General features: G+C 36.1%; 4 protein-coding genes across 13 annotated transcripts in view; 3 read left to right on the top strand and 1 right to left on the bottom strand.

Annotated features, from left to right (window-relative positions):
* Window positions 1-249: 249 nt before the first annotated feature.
* On the top strand, window positions 250-1,242 carry LOC129574789 (serine/threonine-protein phosphatase 6 regulatory ankyrin repeat subunit C-like). Its single transcript, XM_055457255.1, has 6 exons — window positions 250-317; window positions 399-427; window positions 491-589; window positions 657-764; window positions 862-1,107; window positions 1,199-1,242. The coding sequence occupies exons 1-6, from the start codon at window positions 250-252 to the stop codon at window positions 1,240-1,242; spliced, it is 594 nt and encodes a 197-aa protein (XP_055313230.1).
* Window positions 1,243-3,850: 2,608 nt separating this feature from the next.
* Window positions 3,851-4,758, top strand: LOC129574788 (ankyrin repeat and protein kinase domain-containing protein 1-like). Its single transcript, XM_055457254.1, has 5 exons — window positions 3,851-3,854; window positions 4,006-4,134; window positions 4,202-4,309; window positions 4,384-4,638; window positions 4,730-4,758. The coding sequence occupies exons 1-5, from the start codon at window positions 3,851-3,853 to the stop codon at window positions 4,756-4,758; spliced, it is 525 nt and encodes a 174-aa protein (XP_055313229.1).
* Window positions 4,759-6,490: 1,732 nt separating this feature from the next.
* On the bottom strand, window positions 6,491-20,193 carry LOC129574545 (polyadenylate-binding protein). Of its 2 annotated transcripts, none has more exons than XM_055456641.1 (6): window positions 20,183-20,193; window positions 11,808-11,996; window positions 9,357-10,168; window positions 8,725-9,246; window positions 8,461-8,608; window positions 6,491-8,303 (listed from the first exon to the last, which is right to left on the bottom strand). In XM_055456641.1, the coding sequence occupies exons 2-6, from the start codon at window positions 11,971-11,973 to the stop codon at window positions 8,032-8,034; spliced, it is 1,920 nt and encodes a 639-aa protein (XP_055312616.1). In that variant the 5' UTR covers window positions 11,974-11,996; window positions 20,183-20,193; the 3' UTR covers window positions 6,491-8,031. The 2 variants fall into 2 exon arrangements, with proteins under 2 accessions (XP_055312616.1, XP_055312615.1); XM_055456640.1 differs by lacking the exon at window positions 20,183-20,193 and adding an exon at window positions 12,310-12,431.
* Window positions 13,969-22,659, top strand: part of LOC129574546 (beta-1,3-galactosyltransferase 5) — a 20,243-nt gene continuing 11,552 nt past the window's right edge. For 2 of the 9 annotated variants that reach the window (XM_055456652.1, XM_055456643.1), the window contains exon 1: window positions 20,184-20,874. The gene's annotated coding sequence lies outside the window, so the exon portion shown is untranslated. Of the gene's footprint in view, window positions 15,362-20,183; window positions 21,386-22,659 lie in introns of those variants that run through there. The other 7 variants (XM_055456646.1, XM_055456644.1, XM_055456649.1 and 4 more) reach the window with 7 other exon arrangements.

Raw genomic sequence — 22,659 nt, 5'->3', positions numbered from 1 at the left:
GAAATATTTTCTCGTTAAACTCAAATCGATTTTCTCAATGCATGTATTTGAATGTTTTAAATCAATTCGAATCCAACTGTTGAGCTGGTAACATCAAGTATCATCACAAAAACACTTTGAATTATTGAAAGTAAATAGTAATCATGAGTGAGCTTAGCATAAATTACTAAAATTGAGATTCAGACGTAGATTAAATTTCTTTTGTTTCCATATGTGTTTTTTCAAACATCTAGGATGCTGTGTGTTATAATGAAGTTTTCCGTATTAATCGTGATAAGTGCCAGCTGGGCATTTGCAACTAGTGATCCAAAAGATGGGTAAGTTTTACCAAATTCACATTTTTCGATTGTGCAAAATCGATTTATTTTCTTCTCTTCGTTTTTTCAACTTCTTCTCAGTTGTGACCTGATTAAAGCTTTAGAAACTGGTAAGTGATCAAATCGTTATGAAATTGTGAGTATGATATTAACAAAATATTCAATTCTTTCAGGAAACGAAACTGAGGCCATACGTCTTCTTGAAGAGGGAGTAAATGCAACTTATGTGAACCGTCACAAACGTCTTCCAATGCATTTGGCTGCTCTATACGGTACGAAAAAACGCATTCGCTTTTTGGCTTTGAACTCAGTTAAATAATGTGACTCTCATTCAATCAGGTTATGAAAAATTCTTTCATTCTCTAATGGAAAAGGGCTACAAATATCAAATTCACGAAAAAGATGATTTTTATGCAGGCATTCCACTGATGTCAGCTATCCGCAATGGTAAAGTTAAAAAAATGTGATCTGCACAAATCGAATCAAAGGGTCAAATGAAATTAAATGGAGATTATGTTTTTTCCAGAACAATACAAAATGGTAGATCTTTTATTAAAAAGTGGAAGTGATGTAAACACCGCCGAAACGGTCGTTGGATGGAATCCGCTTCGATTGGCCGCAAGGAGTGGCGATGTAAAAATGATCGAATTACTCCTCAATAATGGTGCAGATGTTTATTCCACAAATGGTTTCGGAGTTAGAGCACTGCAACTTGCTACATTAAATGGTCATTTAAGTGCTGCATACATTCTTGAAGTGGCGGAAATAAATTCAGCCAAAAAAGGAAAAGGTAAACTGAGTTTTAGAGAAAAATCTCACATGTACTTGAAATGAAATTCTGGTATTTGAAAATAATAACCAATACTTTGATTTCTTTGCAGAATTGCCGAAAAATATGTGCGTTTTTCCAATCATTATTGGATAGAAAAGAACTCCAACAAAACCATCATATTTACCGCAATGAAATATTTTTGTTTAAGTTTTAATCAACCACTTTTGCATTTTTATTTAAATCAACCATGATCACATCACGTCTGCCTTGCGATATGAATTTGATATTGAGCGCAAACACCACCTGGATAGTCTGAGGCTAATGGAAATACAATCGTGTGAACTCTCTGTTCTGTCAAACGTCACAGGGATATTTAACATACAAATATAGCAAATTCGCAATCGATTATGCAGAGAGTGCCACCGTCACTCGATTCCAGAGCAAATACATAGAGTAATATAGACCGCAAGTCTGACGTGGATCACATAAAATATCATTTGTCTTCAAAGTGATGAAATTGAAGTGAAACGCAGATTTAATCAATGTAGCAATCCAATTTGATTCATTTTGAATCAAAAAAATTATTCAAGTTTAAAATTTAGTAGAAAAGAGAACGAAACTTTATTCGATTCGTTCTTGTGAATTTATTTTTCATTCGATCTTCTCATTTTATTCCCTTTTATCGAAAATTTATGGATCATGCGCTTAGCAATTGTAAAATAATAAACACCCTCTAGTTAAGATTATAAATATGTAAAAATCAAGAAACTCGAAATAAATGTAAATTATAATTTGGATTTAAGAAAAACGATCGCCAACTGAAATGGGTTTTTATTTGATGGATTGAATGCTGCCAGGGAACATATTGTGCTGATGATAAATTTATTTCCAGACATCCCTTCGTTGGTTATCCCATTCAAGTGGTAACCTCTTTTTTTCAATTTTTTTTTTTGCAAAGTTCTAGAAATTCTGCTTAAACACAAACAAAATGTGAAGAATCTATTCAATTTTAGGTCTTTTATGAAGGTTAGCATACATAATTTGAAATAATGATGCGACCAATCGAAAATTCATACGATTTTTCGAGGAAAATCGTGATTTATTCACAACGTCTTTTTTCAATAGAAACATAATAAAAACCGTGAATGAATATTTTTTTCAGTGTTTTTCTTTCCAGCCTAAATCATGAAATCAAAAGACATGTTTCTGTACACAGTTAGCTTCAAAACTTCATTCCGAATGGAAATAATAGCCAAATGTTTGAAAATTTTCCGAATCATTCCCGTGTGTTGGCCCCTCAAAAAAAATTTGCCCAATTTCAAAATTCTGTATTTCTTACTGTACCGAATCAAATGGTATAAACCATATATTTTATGATAGCTTCAACCTTACTCTGTCATAAAACTGCAGCTTAAAATTGGCATTGATGTACAGAAAAAGGAAACCAACAATTGATATTGCGATTGGCACCGCGATGATTTATTGTTGTTCTCTCTCTCGAAATGCCAGGACATTTGGTTCGGGGGAGTTACTTTGTCGATTTGAAATTTCTTTGTTGTTGTTCTTCTGATTCATGCCGTTTGTTTTTTTTTTATTGAATCATTGTTTCTTCTCATTTTTTTACAGAATTTTGATTATTTTCAAATGGACTGTCACGATTAGACTGTCAAATTTTAATGTGTGTGTTGTTTACGACTTTTGAGCGTACAGTCAAGCATCGACGGTGAAAATGAAACAAATTCTTTTTTTCTTCAAAAATCGACCACCTCGAAACATTCAGCTCCAGAGTGTGGCCGATAAATTCGGATCGAGCTTTTTTTTTATTTAATTTTTGTTTCAATTGAACTTTTATTCACTTTTTTTTGTTTTGTATTCTTAGTGTATTTGATGCGGTTGAAATGAACCAGAGACTTTCGTCGCTCAATACACAGATACGAAACAAAAATAAAGCAATCCATTAAAATGGAACATGGAAAAGAAATCCGTAAGAATGAAACATAGCATGTGCCGTTTTAAGTATTTCGCTTTGCGGTGTTCCGTTTTGATAGATTTTTTGTCTGCAGTGTCGTTATGAACGAATCCTCTCGCATTGTTTCATATGAATGGATAACGATTAGTAATTAGTGTAACTCATTCTCTATCTATCTCATTCATTTAGTTCGAGGTGTAATTAGAGCAAGTATGAATTGATAACATAATTAGGTTACAAACAGCATTCGCTTCCAAATCAATACGAAATATTTTCTCGTTAAACTCAAATCCATTTTCTCAATGCATGTATTTGAATGTTTTAAATCAATTGAAATCCAACTGTTGAGCTGGTAACATCAAGTATCGTCATAAAAACACTTCGAATTGTTTTTTCAACACGAATTTTTCGTTTTCTTATTGAAAGTAAATAGTAAGTCTCATAAGTGAGTTTAGTATAAATTACTAAAATTATATGAATGCGTGAGCGCAAAAGAGCAACTTGGATTCGCAGTATTTCAAAGTGTAATATCTCCATACAAAACACGTATATGTTTGTATGGAGATGTTACACTTTAAAATACTGCGAATCCAAGTTGCTCTTTTGCGCTCTCGCATCCATATATATATATATATATATATCAATTTCTAATTGAGATTCAGATGCAGATTAAATTTCATTTGTTTCCATATGTATTTTTTTAAATATCTAGGATGCTGTGTGGTATAATGAAGTTTTCCGTTTTAATCGTAATAAGTGCAAGCTGTGTATTTGCAACTAGTGATCCAAAAGATGGGTAAGTTTTACCAAATTCACATTTTTCGATTGTGCACATTACAAAAATCGATTTATTTTCTTCTCTTCGTTTTTCAAAAACTTCTTAGTTGTGACTTAATCAGAGCTCTAAAATCTAGTAAGTGATCAAATCATTATGAAATTGTGAGCAGATATCTCACAGAATATTCATTATTTTTCAGGAAACGAAACTGAGGCCATACGTCTTCTTGAAGAGGGAGCAAATGCAACTTATGTGGACAATAATGGACATCTTCCAATGCATTTGGCTGCTTTATACGGTACGAAAAAACGCATTCGCTTTTTGGCTTTGAACTCAGTTAAATAATGTGATTCTCATTCAATCAGGTTATGAAAAATTATTTCATTCTCTAATGGAAAAGGGCTACAAATATCAAATTCACGAAAAAGATATTTATGATGCAGGCATTCCACTGATAAAAGCTGTCCGCGGAGGTAAAGTTAAAAAAACGTGATCTGCACAAATCAAAGAGTCAAATGAAATTAAATGGAGATTATGTTTTTTCCAGGACAACACAAAATGGTAGATCTATTAATAAAAAGTGGAAGTGATGTGAACTCCGCCGAAACGACCGTTTTATGGAGTCCGCTTCGAAGGGCGGCAAAAAATGGTGATGTGAAACTGATCGAATTACTCCTCAATAATGGTGCAGATGTCCATGCCACAAACAGTTTTGGATTAACAGCGCTATTTCTTGCTAAATTAAATAATCATTCAAGTGCTGTACATATTCTCGAACAGGCGGAAAAAAAGTCAGAAAAAGGTAAACTGAATTTTGGAGAAAAATCTCACATGTACTTAAAATAAAATTCTGGTATTTGAAAATAGTAACCAATATTTGGATTTTTTTGCAGAATTGCCGAAAAATATGTGCAATTTCTAACAGAAAAGAATTGCCGCAATGAAATATTTTTTAAGTTTAACCCTCAACTGCATGAATTTTTCCTAGGACTGGGAGTACTGGTATTTGGTTGATCTTTGGCCATAGATAACGAAAAAAATATTCATAATCCTAGATTTCCCATGGTTTAGTCAGGAAATGCGATAGAAATAAGTCAGAGAACAATGAAATCCATTGTTTAAAAGTGTCAAAAATATGTCTTATTTGGAAACCGAATAATTTATTTTGTCAAATTTTCGTTTTCGTGCGCATTTTTGTTTATAACTCACCAATCGTACGACATAGACAAATGACGCCAAGACAAAAAAAAAAAACATTGACAAATAAAATTTCCCCTTGAAGCAATGTCATCCGCCGTACGATTCACATTATACAGGTGTTTAAATGATGCCCGCCAAAAGGCGGGCTTATGCAGTTGAGGGTTAAATCAACTATGATCACATAAAATATCATTTGTCATTTGTCAAAAAAAGAAAAAAAAACCGCGAGTTGAACCAAAGTGGAACATGTCAAAATTATGTTAAGAAAAAGGTGAAACATAGCATTTGGTATGACTTTGGTCCAAAAGTAAACTTAGTTTTTTTTGCATTCTTTAATTGCTTCGGAGTGTTAGGTGAAAAAAAATCATGGACCCAAAGTTAAGTAAAAAAATTAGAACTGAATAATGATTTTCTGTTAAATGTTTCAACTTGTGTTTGTATTTTCATCTCATCTTGGAAAGTCAAGTTTAATTCATTGATGTCCGTTTAAATCGAAAAATGAATAATTTTTTTTTTAAATAATTTTCATCAGTAATTTTTATCATTTGACGGGACGAACGAAGCGAGGGCCGGCTAGTATATGTACATTCAGGCCAAAATTATGGTTATAAATGGTATAACCAATAATGAAATTAATTGTGTGGTAGAGAGAAAGCGCTTGTGGAATATATTCGGAGTATTATTCTCTTCTATAGAAATTATTGAAAGAATTTTGTATTATTCCTAGATGTTAACAGTCCTAGGGGCTAGGAACAAGTTGTGATATTCGTATACATTCGTACATATTCATGCGTTCGTGGCTTTGTTATTGTTGTTGTACACTCACTGCGCTGCGAATGTCTCCCATACACAATCACAAGAATTCACGAATATTCGTACGAATTCGTCTCAAGCGCTTGTGTTCTTACCCCCTAGTAACAGTCCATCACCACATTCACATACGACATTTCACTCACGAAGTATTTTCTGTCTCAGTTTTAGAGCAAATTTTCATAAGTTCACTTGCTTCTAGGGTATCATTTTGATTTTGTGACTAACAGTCCAAATAAATTGTTTTCAATAGAGCGTTCAATAGTGTTTTGAGCTGACGTCAGTATTTTGAGTATCCAAATACATGGAAGTGCGATAATACAAAATCAGAGCCAAACCCGTATTGAAAGACAATTAAACGGCTCATTTATTTGCGATTTCGACTTTCCGAACCTATTTAGAAGAAGAAGGCAAAGAAGAAAAAGCAGTGGTCCGGTTGTTTTTTTGTGGTTTTGTGTGTTTTTATTTTTGACAAAAAGAAAAAAAGGTTACAATATGTTGTTGTATTTTAAATGAACGGAAATTTTTCGAAATTCAAAAATGTTTTTTTGTTACAAACAGTAATGTGAAAAATTAACGAGAAAAAAAAAGATTGTTTTATCTGAAAATCTGAACGAAGATTTAGACAAAAATGTTTTCTTCAAAAAAAAAATAATAACCATAACGTGAAATGATCGAAAAGAGTATAAAATTGAACTTATTCTTTCATTATGTTTTTTTTCCATTGGATTATTTCAACAAATTTTCCTACTCCTCTTCATGCTGTAGTCCCTTCATGTGTGTGTTTCTCATTTTTTTTTAAACTTTGCTTTTGTTTTTTTCATTTAAAAAAAAATCTTTTTCATATGACTTGTTTTTATCATTCTCTTGAACAAATGTAGATGTTGATTTGCTGGTCAAATTGCAACGTTTGAAATGGATTCGATTTGTTCCAAAAAACAAACTTGATAATTATAATTTTGTTTTAGTTTTGCATGATATCTTTGTTTAAGTTGTTGTTTTTAAAAATGATTTTTCGATAAGAAATTGTTATCATGTACAGAAAAAGGAACCCAACAATTGATATTGCGATTGGCACCACGATGATTTGTTGTTGTTTTCTCTCTCGAAATGCCAGCGCATTTTGTTTGGGGGAGTTACTTTGTCGGTTTTGACCGTATCAAAAGATCGTTGCAATTCAAGAGAATTCCTATCTGTTTCTTCATTTTTTGTTGTTATTCTTCTGATTCGTGCCGTTTGTTTTTTTTTATTGAATCATTGTTTCTTCTCATTTTTTTTGCAGAATTTTGATATTTTACAATTTTTTTTCTCCAAAAATCGACCACCTCGAAACATTCACCTCCAGAGTGTGGCCGATAAATTCGGATCGAGTTTTTTCTTTTATTTAATTTTTGTTTCAATTAAACTTTTATTCACTTTTTTTTATTTTGTTTTCTTAGTGTATTTCTTCTTTTTTTTCGTTTGCTGATGTTGTGTTTTTTTATTCTCTTCATTGAGTTTTGGGTGTTTTTCTCTTTTTTTTATTTTTTTAAAATTTAGTGTTGTGTTTCAAAAAAATCGATAGAATTTGTAACAAACAAAAAAATTTGATAAACAAAAAAGGAAAATAAATGGCATTTTTTGTTGTTGAGCTTTCTGAAAATCATCATTTTTTTCTGTATGAAATCTGTAAAAAAAAGGTTTCGGACAAAAAAAAGGTCTGGATTGTGGTAAGAACTTGGAGGAGAAAACAAAAAAAAGGATGGTAAGAATTATTTTCTTGGTTCTTAAATCGACAAACGAAAAGAGGGATAAAGAAAAAAAGTAGTTTGATTAAAGTCGCCTGATGATGTTTGTTTATGATGGTATTCGTAAGATTTATCATCCTCTCTTGCATCCGCAAAATGGTGCGAAGAGAGTTGATGTCTGTGTTGCTGTTGTTCTTTTTTTCATAATTATTCATTGATACTCCAATGGACAGAGTTCAGTTTTTGTGTGTATGAATTGATTGATTTTGGTATTTTGTGTGTATATTTTTTTTCGTTGGTTTTTCTTTTTGCTTTTCTCTCAATTTAACGCAACGGAATGTATTTTATTGCGACTTTAAAATTGGTTTTACAGAGGAAAAAGAAAAAAAAGTTGTTGTTGCTGCTTTTGTTGTTGTTGTTGTTGTTGTTGTTGGTAAGCTTGCGAACTTTCATAGAATTTATTCCAATTTTCCGCCAGATGTGACAGCTTGCTTGGCTTGATGGGCCTGAAGTACGGCAACGGCTTCATCGACTTTGTTTTTCAACGAATCGTTGTGTTCAAGCATGTGCAATAGTTCCGAATTGTCGATTTCCAACAACATACCGGTGATTTTACCGGCCAATTGTGGATACATAGATTCGATGATTGGGAACAAACGTTCACCGAGCATTTGCTTCTGTTCGGCTGGTTGAGCAGCGGCCAACATTGTTGCAGTCAATGGCTCTTGACCTAAAATAACGACATTTTATTAGTACAAATGGTAACAAATTCATGATTGAATCAAGAAGGAATCGTAATCAATGCATGAAAAAGAAATCATGTATGATCGATCATCAATCACAATGGAAAAACCTGACAAAACAATTCAAAAAGGCAAAAAACCTACCCTTGACGTGTACAGCTTGGACTGGAGCTGCTTGTGGAACCATTGCAACATTTTGAGCTGGTGGATTGCGCATGTTTGCTGTGTATTTGTAGTTGGCGGCACGAGCTTGATTTGCCTGAGGCACTGGTCCTGATGGCATTGGTCGTCCCTATGAGAATCAAAAGCATGCACATTGTTAATCAGTTCAATTTATGGAAAGTCTTTTTTCAGCATTGAAATGCCAAATTGTATCCAAAAATGGGGTGCAAAAAATCGCTTGCATACCTGAACGGCTTGCTGTTGTCCGGTGATTGGTCGTGCTGAATTGCGAATTCCTGCGGCTTGTGCACCTTGGCCACCTTGGGCTTGTTGGCGTACGCCAGCAGCTGGTGCTTGACGATATTGGGCATTTGTAGCGCCAGTGATATTTGGATAGCCACCAGCAGCTGGATGCAATACCTTGACGTCGGCATTTTGTGCACCGGCCTGTTGGCGTACGGGTTGTTGCGTTGCCCATCTTGGTTGGCTTCGCAAGTGTGTGACTTGTGGTCCGTAGAATCGTTGTGGTGGAGCCAATGTTGGTACAAAGTAACCACCAGCACCGCCTGGCTGGAAGATGTGTCCGAGTTGTTGCATACGTACATTATTAATGCGATTCACGTATTGGGCGGCCAAATGAGCTTTACGCTCTTCTTTGCGCTGAGCCAATGCAACGTACAATGGTTTCGAACCACAGATTCTACCGTTCATTTCTGTGACTGCCTTGGTGGCTTCTTGAGGGTCTGAGAAACAGACAAAACCGAATCCCTAATCATCAATCGAAGAAAGAGAAGAAGAAAAATAAACACATTAGAGTCTTGACTCATTTGCACAAATTGCAGTTAATTAGCTTAGCTTGGGTCGATTTTGACACTTACCTTAGAGCGTCCGTCTTCCAGCATAACCTTAGCTGATGTGATGGTGCCGAATGGATCGAATTCGCGGCGCAAACGTTCGTCATCGATTGTGTCGTCCAAGTTTTTGACATACAAATTGACGCCGTGGTAGCGGCTCAATCGTTCTGTTTTGATTTCCTCGAATTTACGTTTCAATTCGAGTTGACGTTCGATTTTCTTTTGAGCACGGCCAACGTACAATACTTTGCCGTCGCCCAATTCTTTGCCATTCAATGCTTTGACGGCATTTTCGGCTGCTTCAGCACTTTCGAATGCAACGAAACCGAATCCACGCGATTTTCCATCATCTTTCGACATCACTTTATGGCTGGTGATTTTGCCGAATTTTTCAAACATATCGCGCAACGTTTCATCGCTCAATTCGTCACCAAAGTTTTTCACATAAACATTTGTGTACAATTTGTTCTTTTCGCCCAAAGCCTTTTCGCGCTCTTTACGGGGAATGAAGCGGCCAACGAAGACTTTTTTACCACTCAACAACATACCGTTGACTTTTTCAATGGATGTATTGGCCGCTTCTTCGGTTTCAAAATGAACGAATCCATAGCCTTTGGACATTCCCTTTTCATCTTGAGCCACTTTACAACTCAAAATGTTTCCAAATGCCGAGAATGTATCGTAAATGGCTTTGTTATCGATGTTCTTATCCAAATTCTTGATAAACACATTACCAACGCCCGATTTACGCAACGATGGATCCCGTTGCGACCACATAATACGGATTGGTCGAGACTTGAGTACATCAAAGTTCATGGTATCTAAGGCACGTTCAGCTATCGATGTGATAATTCATATCAAGAAAAATGTGGAAGAGAAAAGAAAGAAAGAGACAAGACAGTATCAGTAAATATTTCTAAAAACATTGAAATTATCAGCGGTTGACAAAAGACTTGACGAATAAGTATTTATTTGATTAAAATCAATCGGAATGGAATGGACAAATGAAATTCATTCCAAACTCCATTGTTGTGGACTCCTTTCACACAACAACAACAAAAACATTGGTCTCTTTTAAAATGCATATCGTTAATTTTCTAAAGACGCAAAAACAAATATCGACGCTGTCGAACGAAATCAAGTCAACGCATGCAAAATTGAAATGAGCAACAGTCCAAGACTAGTTCAAATATTCATGTGTTTGATGCACGTTGTATGCGTTTCGCTATCTGTTTATGATGATGGAAACATTTCTTTGGATTTGCGTTTGGATTAGCTTTTTTTTTTCTTTCTTATTATCGCATTTCGATAAGCGCTCAAAACTACAGCCAGAAAGAGAGAGAGAGAGATAGCTAGACGAGACCCATGCATTCCATTCAGCCATGAAAGTAATGTGTTTACTTACGAACAAAAAAAAACACATTCACATTTCATATTTATTTTTATCATATCGCACTCATTGTTTGTGTTCCTGTGCATGAATCATCCTATCATCATCGTCGTCGTCGCCGTTTTCAAATGCATTTGTGTTGCCAATTGCGTTGATTGGAAATTGTTCATTTCGACAAAATATTTCCATACGGAGAAAATCGGTTTCTGTTCAACAACAGTTGTCTCCGTAAACACGCTCGAACAAAACGAAAAAAAAACATACGCAGATTTCAGTATGATATGTGAATCATATGGTTATTTGGTTATACATTGGAGAGCTACTTTCTGAACCGAAATGGTACACACAGACACACACACACACACGCCGTCGTTTTGGTGCATGTAATACGCTTGCGCTTGTGTATGTACGCGTGTGTGTGCATGTTGAACGAACGAGCGAGCGAGCGAGTGAGTACATAGCCACAGCGTACGAAACCGATGAGAAGAAATAAAAAAAGATGGCGGCTCCCGTATTGTAGCAAGAGAAAACGTCGGAATGGAACGTCGATAGGGCTCAATGCGAATGGCACACACAGTGTAAAAAAAAGTACACGTGTTCAAAATGAATGACACACGGAGAGGATCGCATTGAACTATCTGAATTGCAGTCGGGTATCGAAATGCAATTGCCTCTTCATTTTTTTTTTGGTTTGACATGCTAACGAAAATGAGCATTGAGTATTTGCACGAAAATTTACAATAAATCTCACTTCACAAAATGATTTTCAGCTTTGAAACCGCATCAAAACGATTGACAAGAAAAAAAAGAAGTATGTGTGAAAATCAACACCACATGGCCGCAATAATGCAAAGGTGACTACGGTTAATTCATCGAATAAAAATCGGTTGCTCGTGTTTTTGCGGGTCGAATGTTCGATGCATATTTTTTGTCGGTCCCATTGAATTATGTGATATATTTTTTTTTACTTTGTAAATTGTCCGAACCGGAATATGCCCAAAACGATGGGGCGGCCACAACATTTCATTTTTTTTCCTCTGTTGGTCGTCACACACAAACACAAATCTCTGGCATTGAGTACTTACCATCAGCCGGTTGTTGGAAATTGACATAGGCATATCCAAGGGAACGACGAGTAATAACATCGCGACAAACACGGATTGACAATACTGGTCCAGCCGTCGAGAATTTCTCAAACAGAATTGCTTCAGTGACATCCGCGTGTAAATCGCCTACATAGAGTGACGCCATTGTGATTTCCCTTCTTTATTTCGCTACTTTCACACGCGCCAAATCCAAAAGCCGATACGGATTTTTGTTAAAAAAAAAAAACGTAGCAGCGGCAACGGCAGCAACAGCAGTAACAGTATTCATCACAGCCCAAAAACGATCGACGATACCAAGAATAAAAATAGAAAGAAAAATAGAAACGGCATTTCCATTAGCAACAACAATTGATTATAAATTTCATGATTATTAAAATCAAATACGGTTGTCATAGTAATAATTTTGTTATTTGTCATTTGATTTAATTTAATTTAATAAGAAAAACACAGAAAAATTGTTCGGTTCGTAAATTTCATTTACGGATTGCGGTGCGTGTATGTGCGTCCGTTGTTATCGCGCGAACGGGATAGAAAGAGCGAGCAATTGAATGTGAGAAAGACACATCGACACGAAAATGGTCACACACCAAAAAAAAAAAATAAGCGAACAGAGAATATCATAAAATTATTACACATTTTTGTGATATAGTCACAGCCGACTGAGAATGTGTGACTCGACACACGAGACACTCACTCACCGAAAAATTCACTCTTGGTCGGACAGTATTTATTCGTAAAAAATACAACGGTATCGAGAAAAAAACTGACGTTTTTTTTAGACAATCCGAATAAAATGTGGCATTCGAGTCAAAGAGAAAGACACACATGAAATGTTTAAATAATCTAAATAATAAAAATATAATGATAAAAAAGACCAAAATGTTGATTGGCACACGTACGTTTTTTTTTCCCTTCAAAATAGTACACAGTCACACACGATGTTTTTTTATGTATGATTTTTAAACTACTATTTTTCGATTTTTTTGTGTTTAAAAGTTTTTTAATGGTTTTTTTTAATTTTTTTTTGTTTTTTTTTGGTTTTTTTTTATTTTTTTCACAAAATGTGAGATTTGTTGTGCTAAAAGTTTAGCAATATACACACAACCTCACATCAGCAGGGACTTTACTCGTTTAATGCGATACAAAGAATGAAAAGTGAACGTAGAACCAGTTCGAATGGTGAAACGAGACAACGCGATGTGACGCATGGCCATTGTACGGTGGCTGTGCGAATGGAACGACCGTACGGGTTTGAACGTTGTACTTTTCGAGTTTAGTCGCAGCAAACTGTGTGTGCACATTTAAAACGCATTTAGGTTTTCCCTCTCTTTTCATATTCACTTCACATCGTGTGTACACACGTTTAACGTTGTGAAATTCAATTTGGGAATTTCTGCTTCTCTCTTCGCTTCGTATTCGTCTTCTTCTGTTGACGGGGATTGCCCGATGCGGGCGCGCACAATCCAATGATATGACACACATGGAAACTCTAAATGCATTTGAAACCATAAAATTCATTTTCAATTGAGCTAATTAATTAATTTTTTTTAAATACCAATGATGATGTGACCATAGACAGAAATGCCAAGATGGAATTTTAAACGCTTTTTCATCGGAAAAATATGCAATATATTTGTGAAAAAGCTTTCAATGTGATTTAAAGTAGGAAAAAAAAGAAATTGGATAAAAAACATTCGATGAGAGCAACCGGTGAGGACATCTAGCGAACGTAAATGTCACTCGATCGCATTTTGTTCACAATTGTATCAAGATAATCGTAATTCTATTATTATTTATTTAAATGGAGATACAATTTCCGCCTTTCACTGTGTACCAAAGTCTATCTGTCTCATAAATAACTCAATTCCATCGTTCAGTTTGTTACTGTTGTTGCGCTGTTGTTATTGGTATTGGTTCGGATGCCGCAAGAAGAAGCTGTGGTTCTAACGGTAAACCAGCATGCCACACACATGTTACACCTAGTGTTACACTCTATCTCATATTCCGATGGTCAATTCTAATTGGATTGACGAAATCATAAAATAATTTCGATGCGACTGGGAACAGACTGACGGGGCCTCTGTATAACTGTTTCTTGGGCAAACTAGAGATGGTACATGTTGATTTCACAGATTAGACTGGTTCGCGCGTGTATCAGCCCCGTATCAATATCTCACTTGATTGCTTTCGTTTTGAATATTTAAACGATCTGACATTCAGTCGGTTGTATCATTTTATGCTGCTCATAAAAAATGGTTGGTGATCCGTTTATCCGTATCGCAAACATATTTTTTTATAGAAACAAAAGGTCTGAAAAACTGAACCAAACTAGATAAATTGAGCTCATGTGTGTAAACAAATAAGATCTAAGCGTTTCGGTTTTTTTTTTCTTCTATTCTCTCTTGGTACTGTTGCTATTGCTGTGGTTGTTGTTGTGTTCAATGTCCGTTTCGCTTATGAGATGCTGCCTTCAACCGACCGACCGACCGACCCATCAACCGAACCGATCCGATTCGATCATATCAAAACTGAAAGACAGAATAGAAAGACCGAAAGACTAGCTACACAACAAGAGACGAAATACGAACCAGCGAATGGGGCGATCGTGGACGCGCGCGAGCGCGAGCGCACCCGCCACGCGCATACCAACCAAAAAGCCATACGAGAGAGATGAGAATGGGATTTTCAGCAGGCTGCAACGGAATCGTGTGATTGCCATAGCGCGAAAAAAAAATGACGATTAAAACTAAACGGGCGCAACAGTCAAAGTATTGAATCAATGTTTGCTGCAGTGTGCTGTGTTGCTCATAGCTGAGCAGACGTGTGCTACAACGAACTGTTGCCGCGCGTGTACTCTATAACATACCTATATAAATTTATCGTGATATTTTCTATTCTCAACGCTTTATTTTGTTTCCCCTCGCACTCACGTCTCGATATTCTTCGATTTGTTGTTGTTGTTTTATTTGGCGTTTTGTTGCTTTTTATCATGATCTACGTTACTGTATTGCTGCACTAACAATGACCCAGTCGGTCGTTTTGTACTGAAAAAGACACAGACTGAGCTAAAGCTCAATTTAGACAGATTAAGCATCTTCACATTGTTTATTTCTTCGGTTTCAATTATAATTGTGACTCGCTCAGTCGACAAGTGATTGCTAATTGTTAAGTGCAAAACAAAATGAATCAAAATGCTTTCGATTGAATGATGAGTTGAGATTTTATTTTGCTGATGTTATTGGTCATTCTCTTTTGAGCAGTGATTTGTAGACAGTTCACGATCGGATCGGTGAAATCTAAGACGAAATGAACAGCGATTTTTAGTGTAAATATGTGTTTTGTTTAGATATTGAGGTAAATAGAGAAAAATGAGTGAATTTGTGACAAAACTTAATTAAGTTGATGGAATTCGGACAAGCATTTGAATTGGTATAGTAAATTTACACTCCACCGGAACCATATCGCACACGTGTGTGTGTGTGTGTGTGGCCTGAAGTATTCGGATACTTGACGCTGAAAATCCATTGAAAGAGGTAATATTGACTTAAGTGTAAGATAGGTCAAACGAATTTTTTTCATCGCTCGAACTGTGTGCACGGTGTCTGTGTCAACAATGCTGTTGATCACGATCTATATGATCAGTGTGTCACACTCATCGGCTGAGTAAATGATCTTCTGACACCGAAATAATCCATTGCGGTGTCGAACCAAAAACTTATCAACAACCAGTTCGACAACCACATTATAAATTGTTATGCAAATACAATTGGGTAAATGAGCATGAAAGTAAAAAAAAAAAGCGCGAAGAAAGAAAGAAAAATGTGTATGCAAAAGCGATCGAAAAACGGTAAAACACATAGAATGGATGATGGCAAACTTATGTTATGTATTGTAGAGTGTTAAGAAGTGTATGTGGTGTTTGTTGTTGTTGTTTTTTTTTCTTCTTCTTCTTCTTCATTTTATTTGTTCATTCATTGTTCACGGCAAATTGATTTTCTTGTTTATGGCTAAGGCAATCATCTTCATTTCACGAAAACCAAATAAAAATTGAATCGCAATTTCTTTTTATCTTTCACTTTGTATGCCACAAATGAATGTGTCTAACAACAACAACAAAAAAAACACACAGAAAACTTACGAAAAAAAAAGTAAGATCGAAACCAAGTGTTTTTGAAAAACAAAATACACATCGAGTAGAAGTAACCGCATAAAATATGTAGCAAAAAACAAAATTCCGAAAAATACACAAAAATGAGGCTATAAGCTGACGCACATGAATTATATTGCATCGGCTGGCTGGTTGGTTGGCTTGGCACGATAAGAGTCGTTTCGATTTTGATACGCCTACTAACAGCCAACCAAAAACACATAATACATCATATGCACATACATACAATCCATTTTGCACGAATCCGATGGAAATCATCAGCCCAAACAAATTGTGTTAGTTATATGGTGAATATAGAAAAAAAAAACAATAACAACCACAACAACAAATGGAGGCACGAGTAACAAGTTTAGAGCTTAAGACTTCGAAAAAAAAAACTGCAAACCATGTTTACTATAATTCATCTTTATCGAAAAGCGGGCTTCAACGTTTGCTTGCCTAGCTAAATCAAACCGAAAGAAAAACACTCCACAACACACAAACATACACACTCTTACAATCTAATGTGTGTTTGCACCGTTGATTCGTCATTGCAATGATGATGATCATATTTTGTTGATCGTTGGTTTCGATTTTCATTTCTCGCTCATCATTTCCATTTCATTATCGTTGTACGTACGATTTTTTTTTTTTGCTCTCTACTCACTTTCTGTTGTTAGCGCGTATAAATACAGCCGTTTGTGATTTACGGCAGATTTCTTGCATTTTTTTTTTCTCTCTCTCTCTCCACTTGATATGTATAGCAAATGATGATGATTCTGAGCTGAATGCATTTTGATCGGATAATAGAATGATGCATAATTATAGCGATGCGCACATTTGCACACACAAACAGCCACTTCATAATCGGTCTCGGCAATGGCGTTATAGACACATCACTCGCTCGTTCGTTCGTTCGCTGGAAAACTTTTCATTTTTAATCATTAGATAATATGATTGTCATGCATCAACAAACTAAAGCACCACTGACTGAATTTCTCTGCATCGATTATTTTCACTAGGCATTCGATTACTATTGCCCCAAAACACCGATCTTTTTTCACATGTTACCGTTTGAATATTCATATTGAGCTGAGTTCTGTTCGATACACTGTTGTGAAACAAAAGAACAACAATGTTTTAGTGCAAAACGTATCCAGCGGCGTTTTTATGCTCGCCGAGACGAATCGATTCGAATGCTATGTGTCTGTGTCATAGACATCAATTGTCCCATCATAAATCGGCACATGTTCCGTCATCAATCGCTACAATTCGTCTCGTGATCGAATGGAACAACGGCGCTAGGTGAAAATGGCATATATGCGATTTCATCGAAAATTGGTTCCGGGTATGAGTTGATCGTTTCGTGGTTTGCGTGTACAGGAAAAAAAAAATCGAAACAAGTGATCCAACGACGATACCATAAACGCAGCCAAAGAATTTGATGCAACACACAAACAAAACGAGAAAACGATTCACTTTGCGTGATCAAACAGAAATGTTACAAAAATTTCACAAACAAAAACTAATGCTTCGTTTGTTTCTAATATCAAAAAACCGAAACGAAACGAAACACAAAAATTGATCAAAACTCATGGAAGCTAATTATCCGACGCTATTAATTATTATCATTACAAATATAGCCGCATTCTAGTTTTGTTCAAGTGCCTTTAATTCAAGCTGCAGCAGTTGAATGAATGAATGCAACACAGCAATTTAAAAAAATACAAACACACAAATCGTGCATTTGATACGAAGAATTCCGTTTCTCCCTGAAATGCTGCTGCCCAAGTTCGATTACAAAAGCGAAATGAATACAGAAACAAAAGAATGCTGAGCAAATCATCTGACTGACCTATTGCAAAGTGAAAAAAAAATGGGAAAAGCCTCAAATTTTTTTTTTCTTTTCAAATTAGTTTCGGCACAAAAACTTCCTTTGCTTCTTTTCCGTCAATAACAAAGAGAAGTGCGAAACTGAAAAATTTTGCATGAAAATCTGATAACGGTCTGGATTATTGAGTACATGAATTCAAATGGCGAGCTCTCTTCTGTTTATTTCAAAATAACACAGCTCAGATCTCTTGAAAATTAAGGTCGATTGAATGCGTGATATTGTTTTGCTATCATTACTATTATATGACAGTCAAATCACGGCCATCTCGAGCTAAGCGCTCACTGTAAGAGATCTCTTTATTTAGTGACCCATAAAATAGTGGCCTCTGTGTACATCTCTCGGCTGTCGCGTCTTACTGCTACAGTGGCTGCTGCTGCTGCTGTTGCCGCTGCTTTTATTGTTTTATTTTGTTATTTACTTATTGGGCTTCTTCATTGCACGTAATTCAAATAACAAAAACCAAAAACAACCGCCAACATGGTTATATCATCGCAGAAGAAAAAAAATCAACCCATGAAAATTACTTCCGAAGTGGCAATGGTCGCAGCAGCATACACACTCGATTGGAATGCTCGAAAGCACTCGAGCCGAAATGTGATATTCACACAACGAAAACATACAGTGTGTGTGTGTGTGTGTGTGTGTGTACTCTGTGCACTGTGTGCTGTGCACGAGTGCGCGCGCGATCACTCTTCTCCACCTTACGCGGCCACGGATCGTTTGGCCTCTTGAAAATGTCATGAATGGTCAATGATTTTCTTCAATTGCTTTGCATTCGTGGATGAGGCAGATCGAGAGAGTGAGTGAGTGCGATTGCATGAGCATAAACCATTCAATGAAATGGAAGGGGCGATATATAAATTGCATTGTCTCTTTGTTCATTTGCACCTGTTCCCATTTAATTAGCGGCTAATTCTTAATACCATACCGCCACATGCCGTTGTTCATAATGTTTGAATCGCCTCACGCGCCACTCTACTCAACGGTGTACTTCTTCTTCTTTTTTAGTTACGCTGTTCATACAAAAATCACCGAAATAATAATTGCGCAACATTTGCAATTTAAAGTAAATGCAATGCTCACATGTGCATATATGCGAATCGTATAGGCGGACCGCAAAACATGTCACGGGTGTTGAAACGTTTCTCGACTCGGATTCTTTTTTTCATTTACGAAACCAAACAAAGTTGATCGAAACCAGCGAAAATAACATAAAGACAACGACGAGCCATTGCTTTGCATACAAACATTTCTAGTTGGTCGATGTGTCTCTTGGTGTGTGCATGTTGACATTTTACTACAATGTGCATTGCATTGGTGCCGTGCGCCGGATCGCATTACACTAGTGTATGTACAAATACATATATTCAGTGTTCGTATTACGTGGTATATTATATTAATGGTCTAAGGAAACAACAGATGGATTTATACGTTTAGTTGTTTTATTCGATGTCCTTTTCATGCGATGTCCCACAGAAAACTGTGTGCACACCCCACAATAAATGAGCTGAAAAAAATTTGAAATTTGCACGCCACATGATCAGACTCGTTTGCAACGAAAAGTTATTTTGCGGGCGGTTTTTGGTGTCTCTATCTATCTCTCGGCGGCAATCGTACACATCATACCGAAATGTTGACGTGATCAAATTAAAGCATTTAACATCCAGCAGAGAAACAGCCAACAAATGCCAAACAGCAAGAAACAAAACAACAGACATTTCTGCCAAGTAAATCACACACGAAATGATCGAAAGACGAAACAGCAGCAGCAAAAAAATATAAAACACAACAGGAAACTATTTTCCTAAATGGATATGAAACTCGCCACACAGTGACATATTCCAACATTCCGTTTGGACATACATAAGCGGCGCAATTGTTACCACATACGCAAACCATTCGCTCGCTCACTCTTGCTCCACAACCATTTGGTTGTGGTGGCATTCATTCGGCGCTATGCTTTTCTTCATGATGGTAGACAGTCTCTCGTTCGGTCTCTCACTCACTCACGCTCTATCTTTGTGTCTTGGTTCTTGCATGTATACGTATTTATGTGTGTATATTGTCACTTTTACACCGAAAACAACAGCATTAAAACAGTACAGCGCTCTGAGCGCACAATGTGAAAAAGACTCTCGGAATTGTCTTCGTGTATGCGCTACTATGCTGCTGTTGCTGCCGAAACCGTGTGTCAATGTGTGTTGTTAGCCATCAAATGCTGTGCATGTATGTGTGTGTAACGTCGTTGTGTATTTGTATGTTTCGCTTCGATGTTGTACACACCGAAAAGTCATCGATGAGTGTACGATGTGTGTTTTTTTTCCTCTTCAGCTCGACCAAATCAGTTTGCGACATGCAAAATGTTGTGTGTTCGGTTTTAGCAAAAAGTCTATCAGATGTAATGCAGTGTGTACCATTAAATAATTCTAAAAAAATGCGTGTGTGATTTTCGGGAGTGATTTGTTGTTGTTTTTGTTTGATTTCGGCTAGAGAAAATACGCAGAGAGAGAGAGAGAGAGAGAGAGAAACATAGACAAAAACAAAAACCTAGAAACATTTTCATTTCAGTTCCGGCTACCATAACTCTTTTTTTCTTCGGGTGATTCGTGTGTTGTTCTTCTTCATTTATTATTTTCTTTCTTTCTCTCCTTTATCGTAACTTGTTGTGCAGTGTTTTTTTTTCTCTGCTGCTTCTGTTTCGTTGCTCGGTGTATGGACAGTGAATGTGTTTTTGATTTTTGTAGTGTCAACAAATCGAAAAAGAAAATAATTATTAACAATCAACCACCGACGTGAGACTGAAAGAATAGTCAATAGAAAGTGTGATTCGTGACCAATGGTTTTTCGATAAGTTTTCACTTCACAAAACAAATACCAGCTGTAAGGTCATCTTTGAGAAGGAAACAAAAAAAAACGAACGAAGAAAACAACAACGTAACAAGTATCGGGGAAAACGCAGAGCACACGGGAAAATAAAGTGCCATTCATTGCCAAGCAAGTTTTCGGTTAGTGTTTATTATCAGTTTTTGTTTTGTTTAACACCAACAACAGAACAAATGACACGAGAAAAAAAAAACGTCCATTCCCACCGAAAAGTGTTGATGCAAAGGAAAAATCCGAATTGATTGACAAGTGATTCATTGATATGAAAGAACACAAAAACCTATGCTCATCATTGGGCAAAATGAATTATTTTGCACAAGAAGTGTGTGGTTTCAATTATGCAAAGTCAACAGAATTTGGTTTTTTCTTCATTGTTATGAATAACAAAACAGCAACAAAGAGAACACAAAACCCCATACATTGATTGTGTGTTAGCGGTCAATTGTTTTCTATCTAACAATCAATTTCAAATTGGAATCCATTGAATTCAATTCAATAGAATTAGATGAATTTGGACAAATCCGAGTGTTGTGAACGGTGCAAAATCGATGGGTCGGTGGAATTGAATGTGAATGAACGACTATCGGTGGGATGAAAACTTTGACTCAGTTCGGAAATCGACCTGGATTTCGGGTGCGACAAATTCTATAAACTAATCTACTGTGTGTTACGTGGTTTTGAGGCCGTAGTTTAGTGTGCGTGCTCGATAATCCATTGGTACATTGATATAGGCGGAAAAAAAGCCACCCAAAACACCAATGTATTGCTTATAGTTTTATTTGAATGTCCATTATATACACAAGCACCACATCATCATTGATATCACCGCCCCGAAAAAAAAAATTAACCTGAACCTGAAACCATTGCCTGAATGTATCTCTTTTCCATTCGAGCCACAAAAACCGCAAATTCGATCTTTGTTAATTAGTTGAAAGTAGAACGTACCATTATCTCTGCGTGAAATGGAAGCGAATAGGGCAAGAGAAAAAAAATAGACAGAATAATCGTATCTATTGGAATTTTTATATCGGGTCGATAGAAAGAGACGCGGAATAGATGTTTAAATTATTCAAGAGTGTCGTGTCTTGTTGAATTTTCAGCAATTTTTTTCTCGCTCCGTCTTCTTCTTCCTTCTCCACTCCGTGTGTTGGGCTTGCATAAAATTGTGTGTGGCAGTGTGTAAAATGGTGCGACGCGTGGGAAATTACTATGAAATTTCATGTCGTAAATAAAAATGTGAAACGAATGTCTTCTTTAAGTGTTTCGTTTTTATGTACGTACTGATTTTGCAATGTGGCTATTCACGTAGAACATCATAATATCGCTTCGTGTTCATAGGCAGAAAAAAAAGAGAGCATGAATTCGTTATTAACAAACCAAAATCACTCTCATACACACAAAGCACAACACACATTCTCAATGCATAAAATCGTTCAATTTCCTGAAATAATTGAATGCGACACAATCACATTGCATTTTGGTACTCAATCAATTCGTTAATGCAATTTTATGTTTGGCACATTTTCGCAATTGGCTTTGCGGCCGTTCAATTTCATTAAGATTCATGCAACACCAAAATTAATTGCATTTTTATTTTGTATTCTTGCCTCTCTCTCAGTCAGAATCAGTGAACAGTGAATGAGCAATGAGTGTTTACATAATTTGCGTGGTTGCGAAAGAAACGTAATCATCATAATAAATAATCGGTTAAAATCATCTTCATTTTTCTGCTGCCGCTGCTGATTTCTATCACATTGTATTTCCGGTAAAAAAAAACATACAAAACAAAAATATCGCCTGAAAATCGCTTCTTCTCTCTCGTGATATGACATGTATGTGTGTGTGTGTGTTTGAGGTTTTCTCTCTCTCTCTCTCTCTCTCTCTCTCTCTCTCTCTCTCTCTCTCTC

The sequence above is a fragment of the Sitodiplosis mosellana genome, unplaced genomic scaffold (genome assembly GCF_009176505.1).
Source record: "Sitodiplosis mosellana isolate CC-2019 unplaced genomic scaffold, AAFC_SMos_1.0 Smas_scaffold_6165, whole genome shotgun sequence".
NCBI classification, from domain to species: Eukaryota; Metazoa; Arthropoda; class Insecta; order Diptera; family Cecidomyiidae; genus Sitodiplosis; species Sitodiplosis mosellana.
Note: the sequence above shows the minus strand (reverse complement) of the source record. Positions and strands in the feature narration are given on the sequence as shown.